The 26,278-nt window shown below is 49.7% G+C and overlaps 1 protein-coding gene across 2 annotated transcripts in view; it reads left to right on the plus strand.

Moving 5' to 3' along the window:
• Chinmo (Chronologically inappropriate morphogenesis) overlaps nt 1–24,038 on the plus strand; it is a 45,202-nt gene extending 21,164 nt beyond the window's left edge. For both annotated transcript variants that reach the window (XM_070668315.1, XM_070668314.1), the window contains exons 3-7: nt 4,981–5,201; nt 5,607–5,998; nt 6,431–6,675; nt 6,761–7,051; nt 21,118–24,038. In XM_070668315.1, coding sequence (XP_070524416.1) covers nt 4,981–5,201; nt 5,607–5,998; nt 6,431–6,675; nt 6,761–7,051; nt 21,118–21,350 — 1,382 coding nt within the window. In that variant the 3' untranslated portion in view covers nt 21,351–24,038. The remainder of the gene's footprint in view (nt 1–4,980; nt 5,202–5,606; nt 5,999–6,430; nt 6,676–6,760; nt 7,052–21,117) is intronic.
• The last annotated feature ends 2,240 nt before the right edge of the window (nt 24,039–26,278 follow it).

Genomic DNA, 26,278 nt, shown 5'->3' on the forward strand with positions numbered 1-26,278 from the left:
TTTTTCTCTCTCTTTTTAATAAATTATCTTCCGCGCGACCGTGAATGCGCACGCTTATATGGATTCCAGTGGTTAATGACTGCCGATCGGACATTCACTTGATATACATATCCTCTTGGATGGCCTTCTAGCCGGGTGGCCGATGATCTCGCCTGAGCTGAGCGGCCTTCTAAGCTGCTATTTCTATTACAAACATGTTATCCGGCCGTGCGCTTTCGAACGCGGAACTCGAGCCCGCGGAACTACGCGTCGCGACTCATCGAGCTTCGGCTACGTTATTAAAATCCTGCAGATAAGATTTCTGCGGGAGAAGAAAAGCATGTGTAACCGAAGATCTTATCTCATTTAGTATTCCGCTATCAGAAAGTAAAAACATGTTTTTCTTTATTAGGACGTAATAGCGATTTGTATAACCGGTCTTTTTAGATATTAAAAACTGTTGGAGGAGAGAATTCAAAACATAACTCGGTCGTTTCGTTAGACCATTATGATGCAACAGGCCTTAATTCTCTGTCTGTATTTCGTCACTACGTCACACTCTGGCCCCGGCTAATCCGCAGAAAAAGTCAACAGCGTTAGACGCGTGGAGGTGCGGCGTCAAGGCCTAGTTCGTTAGTATTACAAGGCGAGCGCGTGGGTTACGAAATCGCGATATTACTTGACGATAACACTGCGGCGGCCCTTATCAGATTATTAGAGGCTTGTTGGCCGCGTTAATCCTCGTGGAAGAAGACCGACGCCGAGAGACGGATTCGGAGAAACGCGCCGATGTTTCGCGCGCGATAACGCAACTTGGTTACCGGCTGGCTGCAACAGCGGCGTAACGCGGGAAAACGTATATTATGCATATTACATTACGCGAGCCTTGCGTAAGACGGCGTGTGCGGGCAACGTCGGCGCTGATAAAGCCCCCGGATCGAACTCGAAATCGCTCATCGAAAATGGGTCAACGACATCGGCGCGAATTACGCAACGCGGGCGGTGCGCGCGTGCCGCGTGCACTTTACACGCCCCGCCGGTGGATGTGCGCGCGATACGCGGACGAACGCTCATGACCGTGAATTAGACGAACGACCGGAATTAGAAAGATCTTTGCGCCCGATGCTTGCGCCTGATTATTATTCGCAGCGTCCTTCCACCGCGTTGAAAGATTCGCATCGCCGAGGAAGGCGAGCCCGTCACCCAACGGTTTGTTTTACGAGAAAACGATCGCCTTCGAAGATAGCACCTTAATTGGAAAAGGAACGTTTCGTCGTCGTGTCTTAACGTTAATCGTCGAATACCACGGTTCTATCCTCCCTCGAAAGAATCGTAATAAATTTAGGATGCGTTCTCAGTCGTCCGCCTTCCGGTGACGATTCACACGCAATCGGACCTTCGAGCTTTCGAAATTTTCACAAAGATTGCTCGCCGCTGCGCAACGTCCGAGGCTCCGCGGCGGGAAGCGGCGCGCGTGATTTAACATTCACGGACAAAGAGGCCGGCCGTCTATTTTCCGGCGCTCGTCCTACGCTCTCGCCTGCGCGCATATGTCACACGCCGTACATACACACGCGCACTCGCCGATTTATCGCGAGGGCAACCTCGAGTTTCACGGCCGTCTCTCCACGTGCCGTTTCTTACCCGTTCTCGCGATGCGCGTGTTAGTTGCGGATCTTCTCTCCTCGCGTATCCCTCACGGTCCCCGTATCTTTTTTTTTTTTCTTTTTCTTTCGGCATCACTTTCCGCCGCGCTGTGCACCGAACTTTGGGTACGCGCGAAGAAGACGGCCTTGGTCTCACGCGGCCATTGGCCAGGCCCAGAGGAAGCTTCGGCCACGATTGGCCTGTCAATTTCTCGTGCGGGCCAAGTTGAAACGAACCGAGCCGAACAGATACGATACGATACGGCGAACATACATTTGCTCGCTAGCACACTCTGCATTGTCGACCTTGATGGGGCCGTTGACCGTTGTTCCCTTCCCTCGGCCCCCTTTCTCCATATTAGCGTTTTGTCTCTGCTCTAATCAAATCGACGATTCCTCTTATCTGCTCGCGAAATTTTGAACACCGCGGACGCATCGCGTATCGATATCCCGCGGTGGCCGGCTCGTGCTTCGTGCTTTTCCAACCCGATCTAGATAACTTGTTGACGCTCGTAATATAATCTTGATTTTTTTTTTTTTTTTAATAATTATAAATTCGAAAAGCTATAGTCGACACCGAGAAGATTCTCGTTTTATCCAAAACTAGAGATCTCTCCTCCGCAGCGCGATATTCATTATATTTATTGCGTCGAGGTGGAGAGGGAGAGAAGGGCTGCGGTGGGTTCCTACCTAATTAACTTCATTTTTATGTCTTTCGACGTACGTCGCGGTATCTTTCCGGGCATATCGGTCGCTGACATCGCCCGGCGATTGACATTGAGTTAAGCCACAATTGCCGGCTTCACCCACGGTGGTTGTATTACACGCATTCGGTCACGGTGCACGTACACAAGGCTTTGAATTATTATTGCGTAGTAGGGGAACGATGACCGTCGTAAGAGGCTTCGCCGAAAACCCTAACTCCCAAAGAGCTCTACCGGCTGGCCTTGGAATATGAATAGAATGCCCGCGAAGAGTGCATTGCTCTGTTGCGTAACTACGCGCGTTTTATTTGCAAGTTTCGTGACGGTAGTCACGCCGCCGGCGATCTCGCCTCCTCACGTAATCCTGCTGAAGCGGCGATATTTGCAGTGTTCTCGACTAACGCGGATAAGTAACGCGATCGGCAACGTTAGAGGAACAATATTTTGTACAACGCATAAATATTCGATGGAAAAAAAAAAATAAAAAAAAGAAAAAGAAAAATTACTTTATCCGTTATTTTTATAGAAATTGCGCGGCCGCGTCGATGATATTTTAAACGGCAACTTTTTCACGATGCCGCCGAGTCGCTTATCGTTTACTCGTAATCGGCAACCTTCGCTATGACGGCGCGACTGTACGCTTTCCAAATATAGTTCCCAACTATGAGCAATATCTAAATAGATACGCGCGACCGAGAGTGCTCGTGCGTTATCTCTACGCGCTCATTCAGTAACGGCCGTACTCCCGCTCGTTCGGCGGGTCGGTGACGGCGTTTTGCGGCGTGTCACAAACACGTCCGAGGCCTCTCCATGTGGCAGGCGTTACGCAACGCCCCGGGGCCGAAATTCTTCGCAACATGTCGCGCGGTAGACTTCTGCATGCGGCATTCCTGATAACGGGAACAAAACAACGCATGTGCGCGCAGGATAGTCCCCGCGGGGCTTGTCGCCGCGCGACAGCGACGCGTTACAGAATTTATTAATACCGTCGGGACCGCGCGCCGATGAGTTCTGCATATTTCATTATTTCCACAAGTGTGCCCGCGAACCGCGCTGCCATCGGGGCTGCTCTTCGCTTTTCACTTTGCAGATATGCAGAGAGAGCCCGGGAGGGACTCGCTCGTCTCCGCGGTATATCGACTTGCAAGACGAACGTCTTGCAATACTAAAAACATGTCGCTCTTAATTATCCGACAATGTACGAGTTTCAATCTTTTGTGCTCGACTCTTTCGCCCTTCCACGACGAGTAGGTACCTAATACACGAGATTCGAACAGAATCGGAACACCTGTAGCACGCCTCTGATATTGGGCAATCGGCGGAATTATTATTAATACACGCCGGCGGAAATAACGCAAGAGCGCGGAGAACGCTTCGCGTCCGAAGTATCGAGGTAGATTTGCCGTGACGGTTGTTAAAACGTCCGATGAAGATACACCGACATTGCAGTACGCGAGACAAGTTTACGACGCGATTTGTATATCCCGATGAGCGCCGCGGGTGAATGCTAGCTATTACAGAATCGTTGAAGCCTCCTCTTTCCTCTACGGATACTCCGTAGGTCTAATATTCGTCCGAATAAGAGATTCGAAATTGGGCGCGACGGGGAGCGCACGGAAACACGATCCCGCGCAGAGGGAAGAGGCTCAAAGAGTTGGATACACTTTGTGTACCGCGGAGCCACTCGGTAAGACAGGTGCTTTGAACCACCTGGTCGTGCCCTCGTCACCTCCCTCCTCCTCCTCCTCCTCCTCGCACTTGATTTCCTCATTCTGCCCGATGAGACCTCTTCTCACATCCGTCTAAACGCGCTCTTTCGTGAAATCGTTCCCGATTCGCACGGGATTGTCGCGGAACGAGGCGGAACGGAATAATGCGAGTAGCTGCGGCAACGATATTGCGGTCACGTAAGAAATGAGTTTGGAGGTTTCTCGCGGGGAAAAATTTTATCGGCGCTTTTGGATGTGGAGGCTGGTCACTGTCTTTTTTTTTTTCTCTCCTTTTCACCCGCGGTCCCTTCTGGATATCTCACTTTACGCGCAACGGTCGTCCGTGTCATGTTACACGCCCGCGCGATGGCGAGCGCGCATTATGCTCGCGCTCGTGAATTACGAATTACGGAAGATCGTGTCCGAAGATGACCTACATACGCAGCGGGCTGCGAGAAAGGGCATCGACGTCAGGCGCGCTCAGCCTTCTTTTATGTCGCGGAGCGGGAAATGGTGGGCCAACTGGAAAAAAAAAAAAAAAAAAAAAGGGTTCGTCGGTCACCGGCTTCCTTTGCATGCTGAAATTCCCGCGCTCTCGTTCGTCGCGCGATGGTGCCCATCCATATTGTGAGCCGTGAGAAAGAAAAGGCCCAGGCGCCTTCGTGCGTGCACCAAAAATTTCTAGGCGGGCTGATTTCGCGCGGCCGATAGAACATTACAAGCGATGGCTCGCGCGATTACAACGCAGATGCGTGCAATTAGCAACCAAGCAAATTTTTTTTTTTTTTCTTCCTGCGGTATGGTTTTAATTAATTTAGTTGTGCGAAAATGACTCGTCGGTGAGTGCTCGCGACTTACTTTGATAACAACTCGACGATGTTATCCGCGCTTCGCTCAGATCGACCGTATTTTAAAGACGATGCATCTTTATTTGTGTTTCAGGAGTTACGTTCAAAGCGCACAGGCTAATCCTCGCAGCATGCAGCAAGCACTTTCAGGAGCTCTTCGAAGGATTGCCGCCTTCTCCCGCGGGATTGATCGTTATTCTCGACGGGACGAGTGCCCACAACATGGCGTCCCTCCTCGAATTTATGTACCGTGGAGAGGTACATGTGTCCCAGGAATCCCTCAGCTCCTTCCTCAAGGCAGCTGAATACCTTCAAGTACGTGCCTGTCTCTTTTTTCCGTAAATAATGATCTGAAATAATGTTCCCGAATAATTGAACACGTGGCTTCGGAACGCGGCTGAAGTCTCCAAGTATCATTTGCGTCGCGGAGGCGCGTCGAGAAGACTCAAATCATTTGTCAAGTTATCCAGGAAAACACGCCGCTGCCTATTGCCCTTTTCACGCGGCTTCGATGCTGCTTCAAGCATTTTGTGCGGAAGCGTGAATTTATTCAATCGACACATATCTACTTGCGCGAACTCGTTTCTAATCGCTCACAAATTTTTGCAATTGTTGCACAAACAATTTTCTATTACGGTATATCTTTTTCCTTAAAATTTTAATATCTTAATCTTAATCCACCGTGTATAAATATAATAATAATTTTCCTCGTCGGTTCAGGTTAAGGGTTTGTCGATTATTGAGCATGAGAAGCTGGCGGTGGCGCAAAGGCACGCCGCGGAGGGCAACAGCACTTCCGGGGATGCGGTCTGCAGCGGAAGCGCGGGCAAGGGAAGCGGCAGAGGTGGCGGTGCCGATAGCGTTGCAGGTAGCGTCGGGGGTAGCATCGGTAGTGGTAGCGTCGGTGGTACCATCGGCAACGGGGTCTGCAGCGGCGGTGGCTGCGGCGTCGGCGATATGAGCGATATGAGCGAGACGAACGACGCCCCCATGGTCAGGAACATCATGAAGAGGACCCCTACGCCGGCGCCGTCGCCCGCCTCGGAGTACGCGGGTCCCAGCGTGTGCTTCACCTCTCACTATTACGAGGGCCCGCCAAAGAGGTTGATGAGGTAAGAATCTGCGGCCGAGGCGCGAAGCACTTTTTACGGAACGCCTTTCTACATTCTAATGGCGGTGACATATGTGACAAGCCGCGAATGCCGACGCATTAAACTATGCGCGATGGAGTAACGATCGTTTTAGTGAAGCGGCTCTCCTAATTTTTTTTTTCTTTTTTTTTTCTTTTTTTTTCTTCTTTTTAATTGAAAGAGTATTTTCGATTCAGTCAGCTGCTCGTTAAATCGCGATCGCACCCGGGAACATAACGTTAATTATGCAATTGTTTTTTTTTTTTCTTTTTCGTTCTTGTGTTGCATTACATCGATTTTTAGATTCAATCTTTTCTTTGTACTTCCTCTTTCACGTGTTTACCAAATATTCGCGCCGTGTTACGCATTACCAATTCGCTCGCATAACAAGATTCTGTGACCGCATATTTTTAGATCGCCGAGCGACGTTGATGCGGGAAGAGCGAGCGTGTTGCGCGACGGCGCTGCCTTCCGGCCGGCGTCCGCTCCGCAGCCTCTCTTGCTGGAGAACCACTTTTACCAATCGTCCGGTCATAACTCTGAAAACCCTTCGCATTCCCGTGCCAGGCCTCATACGCCCCCAGAATTGGAACAGCAGCTAGAACGAGCGTCGTCCGAGGAACGCAACAACTGTGATCACAAGGAAAGCGTTGCCGAAGGTGAGATAGACTTGCAGACGATGAGAGGACCGTATGAGTCGTAAGATTCCGACCGGTTTACCAAACGGAGATCTCATGTTCGCAGATCTTCGAATAAAGCAGGAGCCCATGGAGTTGGTTGATCGGAGAGAGAATAGACCGGAGAGGCTGGAGGAGAGACTGTCGAATCGGGACGACGAGAACCATCCCGAACGGAAGTTTGACGTGGGCTCGTACAGGCCGAATTCGGACCATCTGCACGGGCCGCAGTTGAACCCGATGGTATCGATGTCGACAACTCATCGGCCGACTCCCGATCAGAGCACCGCCGCGACCACCACGACCGCTGTATGGAACATGAAGAGTCACAAGGCCAGCACTGTCTCTGTCGGCGGCGGTGAGTGTCGTCTATTAATCTTTTGCGAGGCATTGTCTCAACGGCACGACCGCGACTTTAATTCGCGGCGGACTCATCAGCTGGACGCGGCGCACCCGCGTACACGAGATAGTAGCCCAGTAACTAGACTCCGGTTCCGCATACTCGTTATATAAATTAATTTCTTTAGCTCGCGCGATAGGGCTCACCTAATAAATCACGCGCGTAAGGTGTTGACGAGCAGCAACTTTAGATCCCGAAAACCTTGGCGGGCCAACAGTCAAATCTATTGGCGCGTGAAATCAAGTATGACGTAGCTCGAGTGAGCGGACACGAGTCGAATAAAACCTTGCAGGTTTGTTGAACCTCAGCGTGCACGCACGCGTTTGCGCCACCTTTCTTTTGATTCATCACCAAAAAAAAAATTTATATATATATATATATATATATATATATATATATATATTAATAACACGGAGTGAAATGATAAAGTTCTCAACGCGTACTACAACCGCATCTGATAATTAATTAGACCCGCGATGGTTTGCGCCGGCAAGCCGAAATATAATTGAACGGGATATTGCTCAATACTCGATCAGGCAACAGAGGCGCTCTCGATCCGACCGACTTTAGGTGGTCTAATATGTCGCGTAAAGAAGGCCTTCTGGCTCCTAGAGTTACAAAATGCATGGGCATTGCATCATAGGCTTGCACGTGGAGCCCGGCCGCGTATGTTGCAACTGCCGCGTTCCTCTCATCCTCGTACCATTCTCCTCCGCTTCTCTCCGAGTCATCTCGGCGGGAAGATAAAACGGTGCATCGTAAAAAAGAAACTAGCTCGCCGCGCGCTTGTAAAAGCACTGCCTGCCGCTCCCGAAACTATTCCGGCGTTTCTCGCCCCGCGAGTCTCTTTCCGGCGGAATTAAAACGAATCGACGTCGTTCTTCTTAATCCAGTTTCCTTGGCTCAAAGGGGAAAGAAAAATCGATCCCGGACTGATCAAAGAATTCACGGCGGAGGGTGATACGACGGTTTTCGGGATGGTTTTCGTGTAAATCTTTTTTCGTCACGTGTACGTCAGTCTCCGCTTCGGCGGCGCTCTAACGCGCAGAAAGAGAGAGCGACGACGCCGTTACGTGAACGTACGTGGATTTACCGGGTCTCCCCGTCCGTACCCCGGGACAGGGGGGGAGGGAGGGAGGGTGATGCCTTACGACTTGCCTTCACGGTGTGAACAAAGTGTACAAAGAGGATGCAGGCGACGGTGCAGCCACTGGGAACATCTTTTGCTCCGGCGAGCAAATCACCGAGCGTGACGCTACGACGACGCCACGTGAAACGGGCGCGACCGACGCCCGGCCACCAACACCAACCCGATTCGACGTCGGCGTCGCGGCGACTGTGCCACCGCGAATAGCAACCCCAACCATTTTTAATCGCCCGCTCGCTCGCCCGCCGCAAAGAAAGTAACGAAGCGTCAACTAATGCAACGGTTATTGACATTAAGCCCCCCAGAGGAGAAAGAGCAAAGAAACGGGACGAGGAGGGACGGGGGAGGCGACCCGTGCATGTTAAACGTGCTCAAGGAACAGTGAAAGAAGTCTACCGACAGGCGGAGGAGCTGTTTATTAATGTATTAAAGTTCGGAGCATCCATGCGGTCGTCTCGAAGGCCTTCCTTTGCACTCTCGGCCACGTTACTTGAAGATTCTCTAAGATACTTGGAACGTGTCGAAGAAAAAAAAAAAAAAAAAAAAAAAACAAAGAATAGAATGCCGCACCATAAGTGCGACGCAACGGGATGACATTTATAAAAATAAAAAAAGAAAAAAAATGAATGCCTTTAAGTTACTAAAAAATATGCGAGTAATTTTCTAAAGACCTTATTTAAAAAAATTGGATACAACTCTATTAAAAAGTAGGATCGACGATGTAAGTGTAACCGTGCCGAATATGGGCAGAGCTCTTTGAAGTTTCAGTCGTGTGCGAAGGAATGCGACGAGAACCGTAACCGCGCGATGAGAGAAATCATGACCGTCGCATTGTGTGGTTATTCTATCGAGAGTACAGTTATGCTCACTGAAGAGTCCGTTGTTAAAGCGTTACTTTTTGTTAGATCCTTCGCGAAGAATCGTTAGAGACCGCTCGCCGCTTGGATCGTTGCCCTGGCGTGGAATTCATGCGACATCGCCGGTGCTATTACGCAAGATATTTGGCGAAGAGAGAAAAAAAAAAGAAAAAGAAAAAGAAAAAAAAACAGAGGAATCCTCCGAGGCCGTAAATTTGACTTTTTTATGAAATGTCGACAGGCCTCGAATCAAAATAATTTTTTATTACTTCGCGTTCGTTAGATGACATCTCTTTAATCTTCTCACGCCGCGTTATAATAGATTCTTGTATTCGACATGGATAAATTAACCGATTCGGCATAAAAAGTATTCAGCCGTTGAAGATAAAAACTTCCGAGCAGCAATATCCTCCGATACAGTATCTCAATTATTTGAGGCAAATACAAGGTGGTTGCTCTGTCCTTTTTGTAAGACGTAACGTTTGATCTTGCCGCCGCTTGCATTGTCGCTGAAGTACGGTCAGCGAACGAAAATTAGAAAATTAGCACATCGAAATTAAACCAGAGGGAACTCTGACTTCAAAAGAATCTCACGATCGATCGTTACTATTATTTCTTTTTTTTTTACGTTTTCTATATTCTAACGTTGTTCATTACTACTTTCTCTTAAATTCCAATACGTTGCTTCCTTCGATTTTATCTCACGAGTACAGATTTCATGTACCAGCGGATAACCGATGCTGTTTAATATTAAACACGAAATCGTTTCATCTTCGAAGAAAAAAAAATATTGACTTGCAAACCTCGCACTTTTGTTTCACGAAAGATATATTTTTAAACTTACTACGACCGCGTCATTATTAATCACTGAGCAAATAAGTTACATTTGCTCGATGCAAAGATGACAGCGCGACGTGACGTTCGATAAGTTGGTCGGAACAAAAGTCGTCGTTTTAGTGCAGCGCTTGCAGCCACCGCCGGCATCGCAAAGTACTTGTTTTCACTCGTTCCACGATTCTATCACCGTGAGCTCATTACTTATGTAGTTATGGCGCGTCAATTACCAGGCGAAAGCGGTAAAAAAGAAAAAGAGAAAAAAAAAAGAGAGAGAGAGAGAAGGAGGAATAGCTGAGCGACGTACGAAATGACGCGGAAAGTGAAAACGTTTTCTCTGGAGGGCCAACGTGTCTCTCTCGCTTAATTCGTTTCGCCCAAGCGGGGGAGAACGCTCGTCGTTGCTTAATCCGCTCTCTCGCTACCTGTGCCCTTTGCAACGGAGACGACACGCGAGAGAGCTCACGTCCCTCGCTCGTCTAATTTGCTCCGCTGAATTATGAATGAAACTTCGTGCGAGGGCGGAAAGGGGAGGGGATAGGGGTAGTGCAGTTGCATCGGACACGTGCGGGTTCACACACAGGTGCAGGCCCTCGTTCTTCCCTCGGCCGATTATTTCTTTCTCCTTCCATCGTTCTACTTCTCTCCGTCTCTCCCCATCCTGTCTGTTCCTTTTTCTCTTTTTTTTTTCTTTTTTTTTCCTTTTTCTCTAACTTTCCTCGCGGGAGGACCATGCAACCCTTCTGCAATTTCGCGCTCGCGTTTTGTAAAAGTTTCAACCAGACGTGCAACGAACTTCGGCGAGAAACCTCGTGCAGTACCTACAAGCGAATTCGCTTAAACATTAATTTGTCATTTCTGAGTATTAATTCAACGTGCGTCTTCGACGAGGGCTCGCTCGACGGAGGCGAGTATTATCAGCGATCGCGAGGAGGCACGAGAATGTAGAAATCGCTATCTCCGGCGCAACTACAAGAATATTCTTAGATTTTTTTTTCTCTTTTTTTTTCCTGTTATATTCTCGCGGAAAGCTATTAACTTCTCGAGTTAATTCCAGTAATACATCGTGAAATTCCAGGTTTCTCGTTAAATATTGCAAAACCGCGATACCTGTGGGCACGAGTACCTTTTTGATATTTATATCTCGCCATATTTCAAAAAATAAAGACATTTTCGTATTTAAATTTCATCGACGACATTACCATCTTACATTGAATAATTTTTCAACACTTCCTCATTTCGCACGTTGTCGTTAGATGCCATTTAAAAGACAAGCCGCTTGGAGGACTGGTTCTTAGAAACGATTAGACGTAATTTAGCCTTGCCGCGGCGCTCTACTGTCACGAGACGCCTTCCATCGCCGAAAATCGTTGCACAAGAGGAATGCGAGGCCTTCGCCGTTGCGTTGCGGCAATGCGTCGAAAGTCGTGCAACCCGCGGCTTTCCTTCCTACCTACGCGGCCTATACGTTGATTAAAAACCGTCGGGCGCTGTTACGTAAGCGCCTCCGAACGGTAAAATTGAATGCATGCCCTATTTTTGTGCCCGCAACTCGCAACGCGGAGATTAGTCAACGCGCGCGTATCGGCGAACACATCACTCCGCGCGCGCTCCTCTCGTTAGCAACATAACGGCGCTTTATTAGCAGCAATTCCAATTCCAGCTCGCACGGGATTCCTGGGCTTGAAGCGGATAAATATATATATATATATATATATATATATATATATATATATATATTTTTTTTTTTATTCGCGATGCAAACTTAGATCGTGCCGGATTAGCCGGCCCTTTGTGCACGGGCGATAAAAGTAGCTATTTCCGAGACGTGAGAAAATAGCGGGTTTTCCCCTTCCTTCGGAGGAAACAGGGCGGTGTGGATCCCTCGTGAGTTATGGGTTTAGGTTGTTTGGACGTTCCCGAGAGGAGGATGCGAAAGGCTGGTCCCGCTATGTGTGTCATGGCCAGCCGCGGTGTTTTAGAAAGAGAGTTAGACCGACATGAGTCGGCCGCCTTGCTCGCTGCAAATTATCGTAGAAGAAAACGTCCGTCTCACGCGCGTCCGATCCGACTTCCCGAAGCCGAGCCGCGAGAAGCTTTCGGAAATATTAGAAAAAAAAGAAAAAAGAAAGAAAGAAAGAGAGAGAAAAACAGACGCTCGAAGAGTCGGGCGAGATTTGGCATTTTTTATTCAGCAGCCGTGTAGGGAACAAGCGGGGAAATATTTGCGGATTCAAGTCTATGATCGACGCTGGTGAATGTCTGACGTGTGTTTGACGGGAGCGCGGCCGGAGTACGACACACGACGTACATCCCCCACGTTCTCGTACCGCTTCTCGTATCGATCGGCGACGGTAGTATGCGGTAGAATCGCAGTAACCCGAATTAGAGGCCTCCTGTCCAACTACGGCCGAAAATTGTTCGATTACACCGTAGATTGCACGAAATTATTATCTGCCCTTCGTGGTGGCGATCATTTATTCGACAAATAAGGCGTATCTCATTCCGCGCGGCAATAATGGTTCGCCTAGTGTACTTATCGTGTAGTTATCGAGGGGACAAGTTTCCATGTATTGAACGGCAATCTTCACCCAGATCCGGTAAATCGATTACCGTCGTTAAAGTACGCCGAAATGCTCGAAATTCACGGACGAGTCGCCGTTAGTTCGCGAGATGTAGGGACGTCAGTTTCTGGTACCGAGATTCGTTATTTGCGAGAACAAAAATGATAAAGTAGATAAAAAAAGAAGAAAAAAAAAAAAATTGCTACGTATTGTACGCAATTTCTTTCGTAACTATTGGATAACGGCGTCATATCTAGACGCGCATTATGGCTAATCAGGAAATCGAAGCGCGTTATGCCACGCGAAAGCGGGGCTTATCATTGGTGTCGTAACGATTGCAACGATTGCACGTACGCGAGAGCTCAGTAGGTCGACGCGCAGAAACGGCGTCGAGGCGGCGGACGAAAAGGGGGACGAGCGAGATACGATCATCTGCGGTTGGTCCGTGATAACGCCCAATCTTGATGTCGCCCACACACGCATGGCAGCCGCCTCGCGTTTTTTTTTTTCGTGGGGCCGAGCACGAAAACTCGTCGACTGCACGTATTGTTCCGTCACGCGCGCGCACGCACAAGTACACGTAAATCATGTACACGGCTCCGCTGTCAACCGTTAGACCACCGGATACGATAGAAAGGAGGAGAGAGAGAGAGAGAGAGAAAGAGCGGTAAAGACCGGGAGGAGAAGCGAGGGAGATGGAGAGAGGGAAAGCCTCCGCGGACGCACACAGACCGAATTCGGGTCACGAAATAATTCATGATAAGCCCATTGGAGCACCCGCTCGCACAAGCGAACTGATAAATGAAGCATGGAACGCAATCGAGAAAGAAAAGAGAAAAAAAAAGAACGTACACATGCACGGGAGAAGAAGCGCGCGCGCTTGTTTTCTTGCGAAGGCCTTGTTTTTCGTACGAGGACACGTCGCCGCGCTTTGACGTAACGCGGATGTGTGCGTGCGAGCATATGGATATGCATTATTGAGTAGAATAATGACCAATGGCCGTGTGCGATAGACAGGGAATCGTTGACAAACAACGCGCTGCGGACGATGATTACACTGGAACGACGTAGTTCGGAAATTGATCGGTTCGGAGAAATTAATACCAATTAAATTAGGAAGCTGATGAAAAACGATAATAAACGGTTTTCCGGGAATGACTTTCGGTAGACAGCAACGAGCTTTCTTTCTTTCTTTTTTTTTAATCTTAAAGGTAATTTGTGAATTAATCACCTGAACAGCGCTATTTGATGGAAGATGTTAAGGACGTTGACGGAAGGCCCAAAATTTCTATCCGAAAGACCGTGAGAAAAACGCACTTTGCACCCGAGGATGTGTTCAATTAAAGCGGAGAACTCACTCGCGCTCATGCCTTTTCAGCCTCGCGCGACAATGGCAGCTCTACTAATTTGCATAATGTTATGTTTGCGGGTCGCATATGCATATCGTTTAATGATTACGACTATAAGCGCGTAATTAACGAAGCTACTTTCGGTAAGATACGATAGGCTACCGTATAAAAATCCTACAAAGATATTAATGAGATAATAACAGAAAGAACTCCTTTCACTTGGCGGTAACCATTGCGTTAATTTTTTTTCTTTTTTTTCTTCTTTTCTTTTAGTGCAATGGTTTGTATTATACGAAGACGGTTTCGCGGAAGCTCGCACAAAGCCTCGTCGATAGTCGCGGCCATAAATTTTTCATTCATTTTCATTAACCACCGCGCGCGCTCCCTCGGAGGGTCGAATTTTTTGCCGTCGCCCGCGACGGCATTTTTTTTCGTGCTTCTTCCATACGGACGAGGACAAAATAGCCGGACCGTAGCTCTCTCTCCGGAATCCCTCCTCGCCCCATCTCCCCTTCCGCGAAGCTTTATTACCATACTCCCCGCACCGGCGAGTTCAAATAAAACAACGAGCGCTGCGAGCCGGCGTTACCCTCCGCCCACGCACAATGTGCGTAACCCTATCTTCGTTGGATATCCTCCGTTCCCTATCGTTCCCTGCCGGTCCAGGTTTTCCTATACAAAGGACAAACGCTGCCCGGTCCGCGTCTACTCTCTCGGTCCCTCTCGTCGCGCGTTGCACCGCGCGTGAGAAGAGGGAACCGCGGCTCAAGGGACCGGTAGAATGGGTCAGGTCTCACGCGTGTGCGCGCTCGCGCATACGCACGCACGCACGGCGCGGCATTGTGTGCTCCTCAAAATAAAATTATCTACCTTCGCGATCTTCTTTCTTTCGCAATTAATTTCTAGGTTTCTCGGATCAGTCTACCAGTTAAAAAGACGTATGGGTTTATTATAAAGTAGAGTATCCGCCGGATGCCTCCGAGGGAAGCTCGACTGAAGTTCGCGCGACGCGCTGCTATCACCGCGGAATTTTTCTTCTTCTTCTTTTTTTTTTTCTTCTTCTCGATGCACGGACATAGAAATTAGGCGCTCACGCGCCTCATGCGTGTTGCACGGCGCACCGCATGCGCTGCGTCATTGCGTGAGGTTTGCGACGCGTACGCGCGATAGCGCCAGCTGCCCGACGCCCAGGCGTGTATATTTTCGTGGCGAGGAAGGTGGGAGTGGATCACCGAAATTGGGCGGCCGGGTGTTGATGCGGATTTACTGTAGCCGTACCGCAGCCACCCACCACGTCCGGCAAATTTCGCCCGGCGAAATCATCGTAGTCGGCTATCACCTTTGGCGTCACCGGTGACGCTTTTATCTCTAACCGCGATCCAGATGGGTACCGGTAAGCGACGGAGGTGCTATTGCACGGATTGTGCAACATCGCGATATCCTCCGCGGGAATAAAAACGCGCGCGAATTAATCTTTTTTTTTTTTTTTTTTATCGTCGAACGTGATCGCGGTCAATTTACGGGATTAGAATTCGTCGTATCGTTATCGCGACGTTTCTCTCGAACGGAGCGCGGAATTTTCCAACGTCAATCGCTCTTACCGCGTCGCGAAGCTTGCGAAATGCGCGCGCCGCCGCGGGAAGAGCCGGATCGCTCTTCGAGGTACCTACATTTTCAGGAATCCGCGTTTTCCGCTGGATCGTAGCGTAGGGCGCCGAGTGTTCCTCGCGCCGGGCCTATCGCGCGCACAAATCAATAACGAATGCGTGCCTACGTGCGTGCATGCGTGCGTGCACGGGGCTGCATGTATGCGCGGCACGGCGGCGGTGTGTGCGTGCACGTGCTGCCAAAACTTTTCGACTTTGCGTGCTCCGGACGCATTCGGGGCCGGCTCTGGGGCTCGGTCGCGCAGACGCGGAGGAGAGCGTACGCATCGAGCGGATAAAGCGCGCGTGTAGGCTGCACACGCGTGACGCCACGCGACATCCGAACGTTCGCGCGCGAGGACAAAGTAATTGCACGCTGGCGTAGAAAGTTATGTCCGTACTATTTTCATCGCGACACGCACGTCGGTCGGGGAGGCACGTGGGCCAGCCTCCTCGGATGCCCGCGCTCTTTCATGGAAGTGGGCGAAAGTAATCTGAAAATTAGGAAACGTAATCGATCGCGCGACGCGATACACCCGAAGGATCAGTTTGACGATTCGCGGTGTTTGGAAATTAATTTTCTCGTTACTCGCGGCGGGCCCGAAACGCCGCGCGGTTAAATTTACTTAGGGAGCAAATTTGTTAAACCGGAAAATTAGTTTACAATGGGATGTCAGGGTTTCGTACCCCCAATGTTGCCAGTGTCAACTCGCCAACGCCGGCACGGTCGCGATTCCACGAAGGATCCATTCCCTAAATTATTCCGCGCGCCAGTTAACATAGAAACGGATTTTTGTGGCCGGTCGATGTTTCCCGCAAACTCGATCGTTCCATCAACGAGGACGCGCGTAACGCCGAAATTCTTTCTCCTCTATAATTCACCTTCCACCGGCTCGAATTCTCGGCTTTAATCCCGTGCACTTTGATAATCAACGCGCTTTGTACCGCGTTCAAGTATAATAGGCCGGAGATGCATAATCGAGTCCTTTCCTCGAATTCCCTCCGAGCTCTCGGCCATTTCCGAGCTCCGGCGGCACGGATCGTTTCGTCGACTACACCACCAAGACATTTCAGAATTTCAACGAGCTAACTCGCTCTTCGTGGCCCTGAGGAAATCAGGAAGACCTTCATCAACTCCCTGTCCGACAACGTCGTTTTCTCTCGGCGTCTACTACATTTCGTAAACGGAAAGCGGCATTCCGCTTCGGGCTTTAACGCGCGGCGATCGATTCTCTATCTCGTACGCCTCGTTTTCACTTTTAACTGTGCAGAATCGCCACGAAATTACCCGCGTCGCGCTCGCGGACGCGAGTAGCAAGATGCGGATCTTTGTTCCCGTTAGAATTCCAGGGAAACTTCCCACCGATATAGATACCGATGTCCGAGTGAGGGTAGCGCCATATCTGCAATCATGAGGACATTGCGACTCAGGGATACCCGGGAAGTGGACCGTTGTGCGGGTTATGGTTCACCGTGGGTCTCCGAGGGGTTAAAAAAGGGAGAAAGCGCGCGGTCCGTACCACCATCCCTTGCAGAATCGACCGACGGGTGCCAAGCAGGGATGGGAACTCAAAGCGCGGGAGGCCTGGGCTCCCTTGATTTCGGGTTGCAACGCACGCCTGACATTGATTTTCTTCGCCCTCCTATCTTCTCTCCATTTTGGCCCATGGTTTTCTCTCTCTCTCTCTCTTTCTTTCTCTCTTCCCCTCGGCTCTCGATATCGTTTGGCCATCCTTCTCGCTCTTATCACGCCCGCGGTCTCTTATCCTTCCGATTCGTCCGTCCCTTTGTCCCTCCGTTTTTCCCTCTCCAAGTTCGTCTCTTCCTCCACTTCTGGCCTCTTCCTCTTTCGTTCGGAGCGAGTGCTCGCCCGAGCGGCGACCAATTTGGCGCCACCGAACAAAATGTGTCAAGGCCTGGCGAGAACCATAGCGCAACGCACGCACACGCATGAGCGTCGCCCTATCCTTTCTCCGCGTCTACGCGCGACGTTTCTAACTTTCCGCAGGGTGTAGCGCTCGGTCGACTCCGGATCTCTAGGTAACAGAGTTGAACAACGGCCTGGACCTTATTCCATCCTCGCGTCGAACCTGCCGCCGCGAGGTAGATAATCGTTATCGCGATATCTTCCATTTCACGTTCCCCGAACCGACCTGGGGTTGTGCGATACGCCGTGCTCTGAGCCTCCATTTTCCGAGCCGGCTCACGCGCGCGTCAGCGCGTAAGATTATCAGCGAAGGCGCGGGCGAGATCGCGCCGTGGCATCCGGGAGAGCCGAAAGTGAGAACGGGTGGGTCGAGAGAGGAGGGCCGTACGCACTGATAACGGTGATACGCTTGACAGCACGGCCTGCGATCGATCGCGCGCCACGAAGCTGCGGCGAGCCGCCAGCGCGTTGCGGTAGGGCTGCGTGTGCGTCGGAGAGTCACTCTCTTCGCGTTCCACGTTTGTTCGATCCATTCAGTCGAAAAGGGAAAAAAGGGTCAGGTCGGCCGCGGTGAGGTGTGGGGAACCGAGGGAGACCTTGGAGGCTGCCGTTGCGTTTCGTAACTTAACCTTTCCGTTTTACCGCCTCCGGACCCGTCCCTCCCCCGCGAGTCTCCCCGGATCTTTCGAGCCTTTTTCCCGTGCTCTCCCGCCTCCCTCTGGCCACGAGCCCCGCGGTCAAGCACGCACGATTCCTCCGAGAATCGAAGACTTCGGCCCGAATCGCCGTATCGTGGATACCCTTCTTTCGCGTTCTTCCACACCATCGACTCGCGGGTCCTCGGGATCTTCCTCGGAACGTGACGATAATTCGGAACGCGAGCGAGTAACCGAAATCGGACGACTAATTGAATCGCTTAATTATTTCCCGAGGAACGTTTGTGTTCGTGCTCGCACGTAATGACGATTTTAATAACGCGCCGCGCGCACGGAGGGGAGCTTGGTCCTGGGAGAAATTCGGGGTGACATCTTCGACGTTTTGCGAGCGCCACGATCTCGCCGGGGGGCGTTCTCGCGCGGAATTCGCGTTTCGCAGAAACCCCGGCGCCGAATAACTCGCACCTCGATACATTCGGGAACGCATCTATGTGTGGTAATCATCGATAAACGCGAGATCCCGGGTCCGTGGACCGGCGATTTCTTGGGCGGCGCAGATGGCACGGTACCTTTCCCAGAAGCGCGCCCGCTTCCTGGCCGGCACCGTTTTGCGTTTCTGCATGTCTCAGAGGCGTATCTACCCTGCAGCTCCGTCCTGCCTGCCCTTTCTCCTACCGATGATCCTCCGAGCTCGTTTCCTCTCCTTTTCTCTCTCTTTCTCTCACTTTTTTTTTTCTCTTTCGAGTCCCGTCCGGCCACTCTCCTCTCTGTCTCTCTTTCTTTCTCTCTCTTCCGGCTTACGGCGTCTTCGTACGTACGCGCGCCTTTGTTCCGACGCGCGGGTCCTTTGTGAATTTCATAGTCAGCTGCACGAAACTACGTGTGTGCGTGCGTGTATGCTGCTGCCCCGCGGCCTCGTTTACATTTTCTAGGATGCCACGGCCCACTATTTTTAGGCGCTGTCCGCCGCCGAGGAGCCGGCGCGGTTCCACACGTAACACGCGCGCAAGCCGTAACCGCGCGCATGTTTTTTTTTTTTTTATATTTTTTTCTCTCTTCTTCTTCTTCTTCTTCTTTTCTGCTGCGACTGATATCGTCATTCGGACGTATTTTCGGCGCGTGTTTAATGATAAATGCCGTCGCCTGTTCCAGTCAGGTTGACGTCGAGCGCAGTTTGCGGATCAAATCTCGGAATTGCGTGACGTTGCGTAAGCGATAATGGGCCTGCGATAACCATGTAACAAGTGTGTCGTAAATAGCAGTTGACAGAACGACCGAGAATGATGACACGTTGAAAACAGAAAGTTCCCGCGAATCATCTCGAATGTTGATGGAACATTTCTACAGATCGCAATTTTTTTTTTTCTTTTTCTTGTGCAACGTGTACTTGACTCTTCATGCTCGCGCGCGGTGTCGATTATTTGCGCGTCGCATGATTATACGCAACCGTTTACGCGTGCTACGGGCTTGTTCGAGCTCTTGCGATAACTTCCAGCCGCATTTTTCTCTCCACCGGCTCTCGTGACACCTGAACGACGGCGGCGGCGAGGAGGCCCTTCGTTTACGAGAGAACGGCCTCGATGATGGGCGGTCTCTCGCCTTTTTTTTCTCTCTCTCTCTTTTCTTCGTCCCTACGATTCTCCACCGAACTGTTTCCGATTAATCTATATAATTTCGATAATGACACGGTGCGTCACGCGCTGCCCGCTGGTGAATGGCCCCCGTTTCAGCCGTGCTCGTGAAACGCAAAGACGAATTTCGGTCAATTCATCGACTGTGATTCAGCATGGAATTACGACGCAGCTTATTATTATTGTTAAACGCGCACGCGTGCAATGACGTGGTCGCCGTTAGAGACCGACGGGCTAACGTCGCCGCATATCTCCTCGGGGACCGAACAAAGAAAAATCTCCGCGGGTCCAACGGCGAAGGAAGTCGGCGCGTACCATCCGGAGGTGAACGGTCATTGATACAACGCGCGGGTCTCTCCAGCTTCACAATGAAGCTTTTTTGCTACATTGAGATTCAGTTCGAGGACGGTGTCACGGCCATCTCGCGCGCGTTAGAAACTTTTTTCTTACGTCCGGTTAGATCGTAAAACAATTTTTTTTTTTATTTTAAATAAATGTAATAAATAATTTGAAATTAGTAAATTAATGATTGTAATTTGCTATTAACCGACAAGTTTCCGATGATCTTTTAAATCCAGCGTAATAGAAAATATATGGGCTACGTTACAAGTATTACACGATCGTTTCGTCGGCTATACGATCGGTTACGCGTCGTTCGCACGTAGCGAGAAGGCCGGACCCGGCGGTTGCCGTAAATGGTACTTCGGGCGCAAGTTAATCGGGCTCGATGGGAAGTGTATTAGAGCCCGAGGTTGGCCTTGCACGCGCCAACAATCTCGGAGGCATTGGCCTAACACTTCGCCATGAATCGCCCGCCCGAGCCGAAACTTTGTTTTCTTCTCACCGATGGGACTAATAGCGAAGCACGGCCGCGCGGAGGGAAAAAAACTGCGTACGTGTGTGAAAGAGAAAGAGAGAGAACGGGAGAGACGAGAGGGGAAAAGAAGAAGTCGGGTTGCGCAATCTGCATTCACGCTTCCTTCCACGAAGGTTTCGCCGCGGTATTACGCGCGCGTTTATACGCAGAATGCTATGATTAGCTCATAGACGTACGTGTCAATTAAGTCGGGTAATCACAGAAAAATTTTAACTTCAATTTTGACTCTTTTAAAAAAAAAGAAGAAGAAGAAGAAGATAAAATTCTTTTTTTTTCATGCCAGGCCTGTTTGGGCGATACTACATCACCGCTTGAGACAGTTCCTGGAACCTTTGCGCCTATTAATATTTTAACCGCCGCGCACGCGAATGGCTACTTTTCGAAAATTACAGCGTTTATATGAATTGCCTGTAAACGGATAATATTAATTTCGCGCAAGTCAAACAAAGTAGACGCGTGAAGCCCGAGCGCGAGACGCCGCGCGGCTCGACCCCGTTCGGCGAAGTTTCTCAAACGTGAAATTTCTATCTTTTCAGGTACGAAGTTGAAGTGTCCCTTATGCGAGAGACTGTACGGCTACGAGACGAACCTGCGGGCACACGTACGGCAGCGTCACCAGGGCATCAGGGTGCCGTGTCCGTATTGCTCGCGGACGTTCACCAGGAACAACACCGTCAGGCGGCACATCGCGCGGGAGCACAAATCCGAGCTACGGCAGAAGGTGAACCAGCAGGCCAGCTACTCGGTCGCGGACATTATGCCCCAGTAACAATGTCTTCGGCGTCGCTGTCATCCTCGTCGTCGCCACCGCGGCCGCCGTCGTGGTCCGTGCGCGATGGCGCCGGGTGCAACAACCCTGGCGACCACCCCGCCGGAGCCGACCGCGCGGCTGGACCGCAGTTGCAGCGCGCGGGGCGAGAAGAGAGGCTGCAGTTAGTACCTTCGTTTTACCTTCGTCGTCGTCAGCGAAAACGTCGTCCCGGTTCCTCGTCGCTAAGGGGTAACCTTCTCCGCGTGTGCGCCTGGAATCGTCGGGAAATCGTGGCGATGGGTGAAGCACGGCCACGAAGATTCGTACGGGGCAAGAGAGACACGGGAAGAGATGGAACAACGATGCGCACGGACACGCTCGCGAGAAATAAAGAAACGAAAAAAAAAAAACGCTGCGAATCACAAAGCTAGTCAATGAAAGTGCAACGGTCAAGTAAGGATTATTAACTAGGAAGCTTTTTTAAGCGAGAGATAGCGGGTGAAGTTAACGGAAGCTGAGCGGCGTATGGCGCATTAACAATACACGCAGAGTCGTCATGGCGCGGACGACTGCAAAAAGAGAACCAATGCAAAAAAAGAAAAAAAAAAAAAAAAAAACTCAGGTAAACTCAGATCATGGCACGTAACAGGCGCCGAGGAGAGAGCGCTACCTTTCGATAGTAGGGCCCCAACATTTACCATAGATCGGATTACTCCGCCGTCGCGTTTTAATCGTTAACGCCGTTAATCGTTAACCGGTTTACCTATTTCTGGTACTACTGTCGCCTCCGACCATCTCGGACCGGGGGCGATACCTATTCATAAAACGTTACGTTACACGCGCACCAGTGCCAAAGACAAGACGCTTTTTTACTACTCTGGAGCAGTCACACGTCAATTTTTCAGTTCTGTCTTTTCGTACAACATCCGCGTGCAGCAACGCGCACTCGACTAACTATTTTAATAACTGCGGTAAGATACTACCCCTTCACATATCCGATATCGCGCCGAGATACGACACCCGACGAAAAAATACACACCTTTTATACAGTTACAATTTTATATAACGTTTACGAGATTACTGCGATTCTAGGGCGGATGACTGTCGCGCGATTTAGCCGCGGTGGAGTCGCCGCAGCCGATCGCGCGGGGACGCTTCCTCCGGTGAATGCGCGCACGTGGTGATTAGCGAGTCGACCCGAGCAATAATCACGTTCCACACACGCCGTTACACTACGTCGACCTAAAAGTTTCCCCGGCGTAAGCGAGAGAGCCGGGTGAGAAAACCGAGAAGAGCGCGTTCGCCCAAGGAAGCGCGTCGCGACGGCCGCAGCGCCTCGCGGCAGAACGATCACTACCACTTTGTTACCTGTTTACAATGTTTAAAATGCGGACTTTTGTCCGGAGCAATAGTCGCGTACCGTGAATATAGAGTACTATAGCCACCGGTCGCACGCGTAGTGCGATTTTGGAACAGTGCGCGCGCGATTACGCGCGAAAATAGTTGCTATCCCGGTTGTATGAGATGTGATCAATGCAATAGATTTATATTACACATTACCTATATGTATAGATATATAGAGATATACTCCTAGTCAGGATGGCACCCACGATATTACTTGTTACAGTATTTACACTTTATACAGATTAATCTGTCTTAATTTTTTTTTTCTTTTTTCTTCTTCGCTCCGTTTTACTTGTTCTCCCTTTCGTGTCTTTTTATTTTAATTTTATTTTTTACTTTTTTTTTATATTTTTTTTTAAATATTTTTTTTTCCCCTCTCGCAGAAAGTTTTTAAACGGTTATTCTCACAACGATGCCCGCCTACCGTAAGTTATCAGAGACAATAGAGACGATATAGAGAAATATTTAGTATTTAAAGCGCGTCGTGCGCGATCTGGGAGATGCAACAGTGCGCGAGATAGAAGCCGAGAAAGAGTTCTTTTTCATTTTCTGAGTTTTTCCACTTAATTATTTTCTTTCTTTTATTCTTCCTCGTTTTAATTTTTTTTTTTTTTTTTGTCTTAACGTTCAACATGCCAAATATACGTGAGCACTCGTCGCGCACGCGCGCGTTTAACTCTGCCAAAAGTATGACAGTACTACCTCATCGTTTTGCAATGCATTACACACACAGGGAACACAATAGCGATAATATTATACAATGTAATAAAAACCTGTACATTCCGTACAGCCGATACTATTACTACGATTATTACTACTTCGTCCGGTTAATGTCGGAGTAATTCTCCTGCCATTGCCGCCCTCGCAGGGCGTAACGCGGTCATCGTGGATCCCAGAGCTCGCGCGCCGTAGATTAATTTCAAACACACGCTTCGCTTGTGAATCGCAATGAACGAGTCTATCCACGTTGGTGGCGTTCACGTCCCAAGTCAAGTCTCTCCGTCGTGTTCGAAAGCTCTCGCGAGGTCCGTTTTCATCCGCGCGACAAGGCTCCGGGATCTCCGATCCGCGCGCGTGATGTCTATCTGTACGTGAAATAGACCCGTCGTGTTTTTTTTTTTTTTTTTCATCTGTTTTTCTTTCGAAGACGCATTATTGAAATAGCAACATGTATGTACAACTGCGAAGCCGTGATGAGTGAGCGCGAGAGCGAGCGAGTGCGTATTGCATGTGCATTAAGCCAGTCGTGAATGCGCGCGCGAAACGATTCGCGGGATGGAAAGGAAAAAAAAAAGAAAAAGAGGACCGCGATTATGCGCCGTGGTCCGGTGTCGAAGCTGCGAGATCGTCCGACGTGTCACGGACGTAGCTAGGTGATTGCTTGCCGCCGTTTTCGTCCCGGGGATGAAACCGCGACGAGGCAGAGGAAAAGAGTGGCCGATCGCCGTGGAGATCGGCGCGCCGGCGGTGCGAAGAAACGGCGATCGGAGGTGGTGAGCGAAAGGTTATTCGAGCGTAGGTGATATCGATTGTCTCGAGGGAGCGCGAAGGGAAGTTAACCGGGGAGGGTAGGATTGATGATGCTGGACGACGGAGATTACATAGTCATAGAGAAGTTAATTCCCGGGGGAAGAAAAGCCACGGGAAAAGGATATTCAAAGATGTTATGTGTCGTTTACGTATGTGATGATAGGGAATGTACACACACGCGCACACACATACACCTACACAGAGGGAAACGGGGGAGGCGGTAAGAAAGAGAGAGAGAGAGTTATACGAAGAGAGACATACGTACACACGCACGTGGACAGCACTTGCTCGTGTAAATAGATTACGGTCGCGTATGCCAAGTTATATAATGAATCTTTTACTTAATATATATACAAAATATATATATTGTTTTCGGCTGTTCTGCTAAGCAGAGGCGAAGGCGGGAGAGGGTGGAGATGGATACCTTTAAGTGGTACAATGAATTAGCGTTAAGTTTAAATAGTGGGATCGAGTTATCGGCAGTGGACGAACGGCGAAATTTGAAAGTTAGACTAATCACGTCAGGCGGCGGAATTTCCGGGGGAGGGAGTCGGTTAAACCCAGGGTTTAATTGTTTTGTCATACGTAAGGGTTTAGGAGTGCATACGTAGTAAAGGTATTTCACACCCGACACGCACACAAGAACACACACGTACATACACACGTAGCAGAGATCGGAAAGATCGTGGGGAACGATGCCGGTCGGACGGAATTACGAGATGAAAAAGGAAAGAAGGACGGCACCACGTACCGGAAAAGGGAAAAGTAAAAAAAAAATTAAGCGGCGTAGAATTAAAGGCGGAAATTTAGAATTAATTAGTCGTATATTATCACGGCATCGGTTTACGCGCGTAAGCATGTTCGAAAGAAGCCGGCTCTCGGCAATTTGACTCAAATCGATTTTAAATCACTGCTGGTTTCGTCGTATCGCTTTGCTCAAAATTGACCGCGCGATTTCTCAATCGCGCCCGCGAAAGAAATCGCTACTGTTTATTATTTCTTACTCTCGATTCTCCCTGATCTCGTCGGGCCCGAGTCTCTACGGCTCAGAGTCCGGCGTTCTAAATTTCGATGTTACGGTCGATTTTTGTCGAAATATGCGTAAGAGACGGATCCGCGACCGGAAGTCGAAAGCGCGTTGCGTATGCGCGCGCGCTTCCGTCTTCGGAGCTGTCACGGTCCGTCGCACATCCGGTGTAAGAATTATATTTCGTCTATATGTATATATATGTACACGCAAAAGAAAAAATTACACACACGCCCAACACGAGACAAGCACGTACACATGGACACATACACGATACTCGCGTGAGGCGCGTACGCGTTGCGCCGCGCGCGCGAACGTACGCGCATGTATGTACCATTATTGTATCATGGCGGTAGGATAAAATGTTGCATGTTGTTTCTATAATATGTGTTTTACGGATTGAAAATCCTTTATAGATGTCGTGTGTGACACAAAGGCTTGACACGAGAGGTGAGAGAGATTCACATCGTGGCCCGCTCGCGCGAGCACGCTCTCGAAGGGCAATGCGAACGCGATCGTGCGAGAAAGCTCGTCGGCGTACAATCGGATTAACGAAATTCGTGCAATTTGAATTTTTCAAGACACGTTTGATTGACTAATCTATTCTAAATTGATCGATCAGGTCGCCGACGACGTCTTCGAAATTAAGAATAGCGCGGCGATGGAAAAGTTTCGCAAAAAAATTAAAAAAAAAAACTAAACGAGAGAAAAAATCTCGCACGTTTTGAATCTGGTTTTTTTCGGCAAGCGTTTAAACGTTGTTAATGGTTGACAATTAAATTAACGGTATTATCCAACGATTCGATTGCGGTATTCGAGGCTGCACGCTCGAGCACGTCGGAGCGAACGGTAGTCACGGTGTGAAACGGATGGGTTTTCCGTAACGGGGAACCTTCGTTATCATTCGCATCGCGCGGGCAGCTAATTTCCAAGTTTGGGCTAAGAAAAGAAAAGAAAGGAAAAAAAAAAGAAAAAAAAGTAATCG

This window comes from Cardiocondyla obscurior, linkage group LG17, assembly GCF_019399895.1.
Source record: "Cardiocondyla obscurior isolate alpha-2009 linkage group LG17, Cobs3.1, whole genome shotgun sequence".
Lineage (NCBI taxonomy): Eukaryota > Metazoa > Arthropoda > Insecta > Hymenoptera > Formicidae > Cardiocondyla > Cardiocondyla obscurior.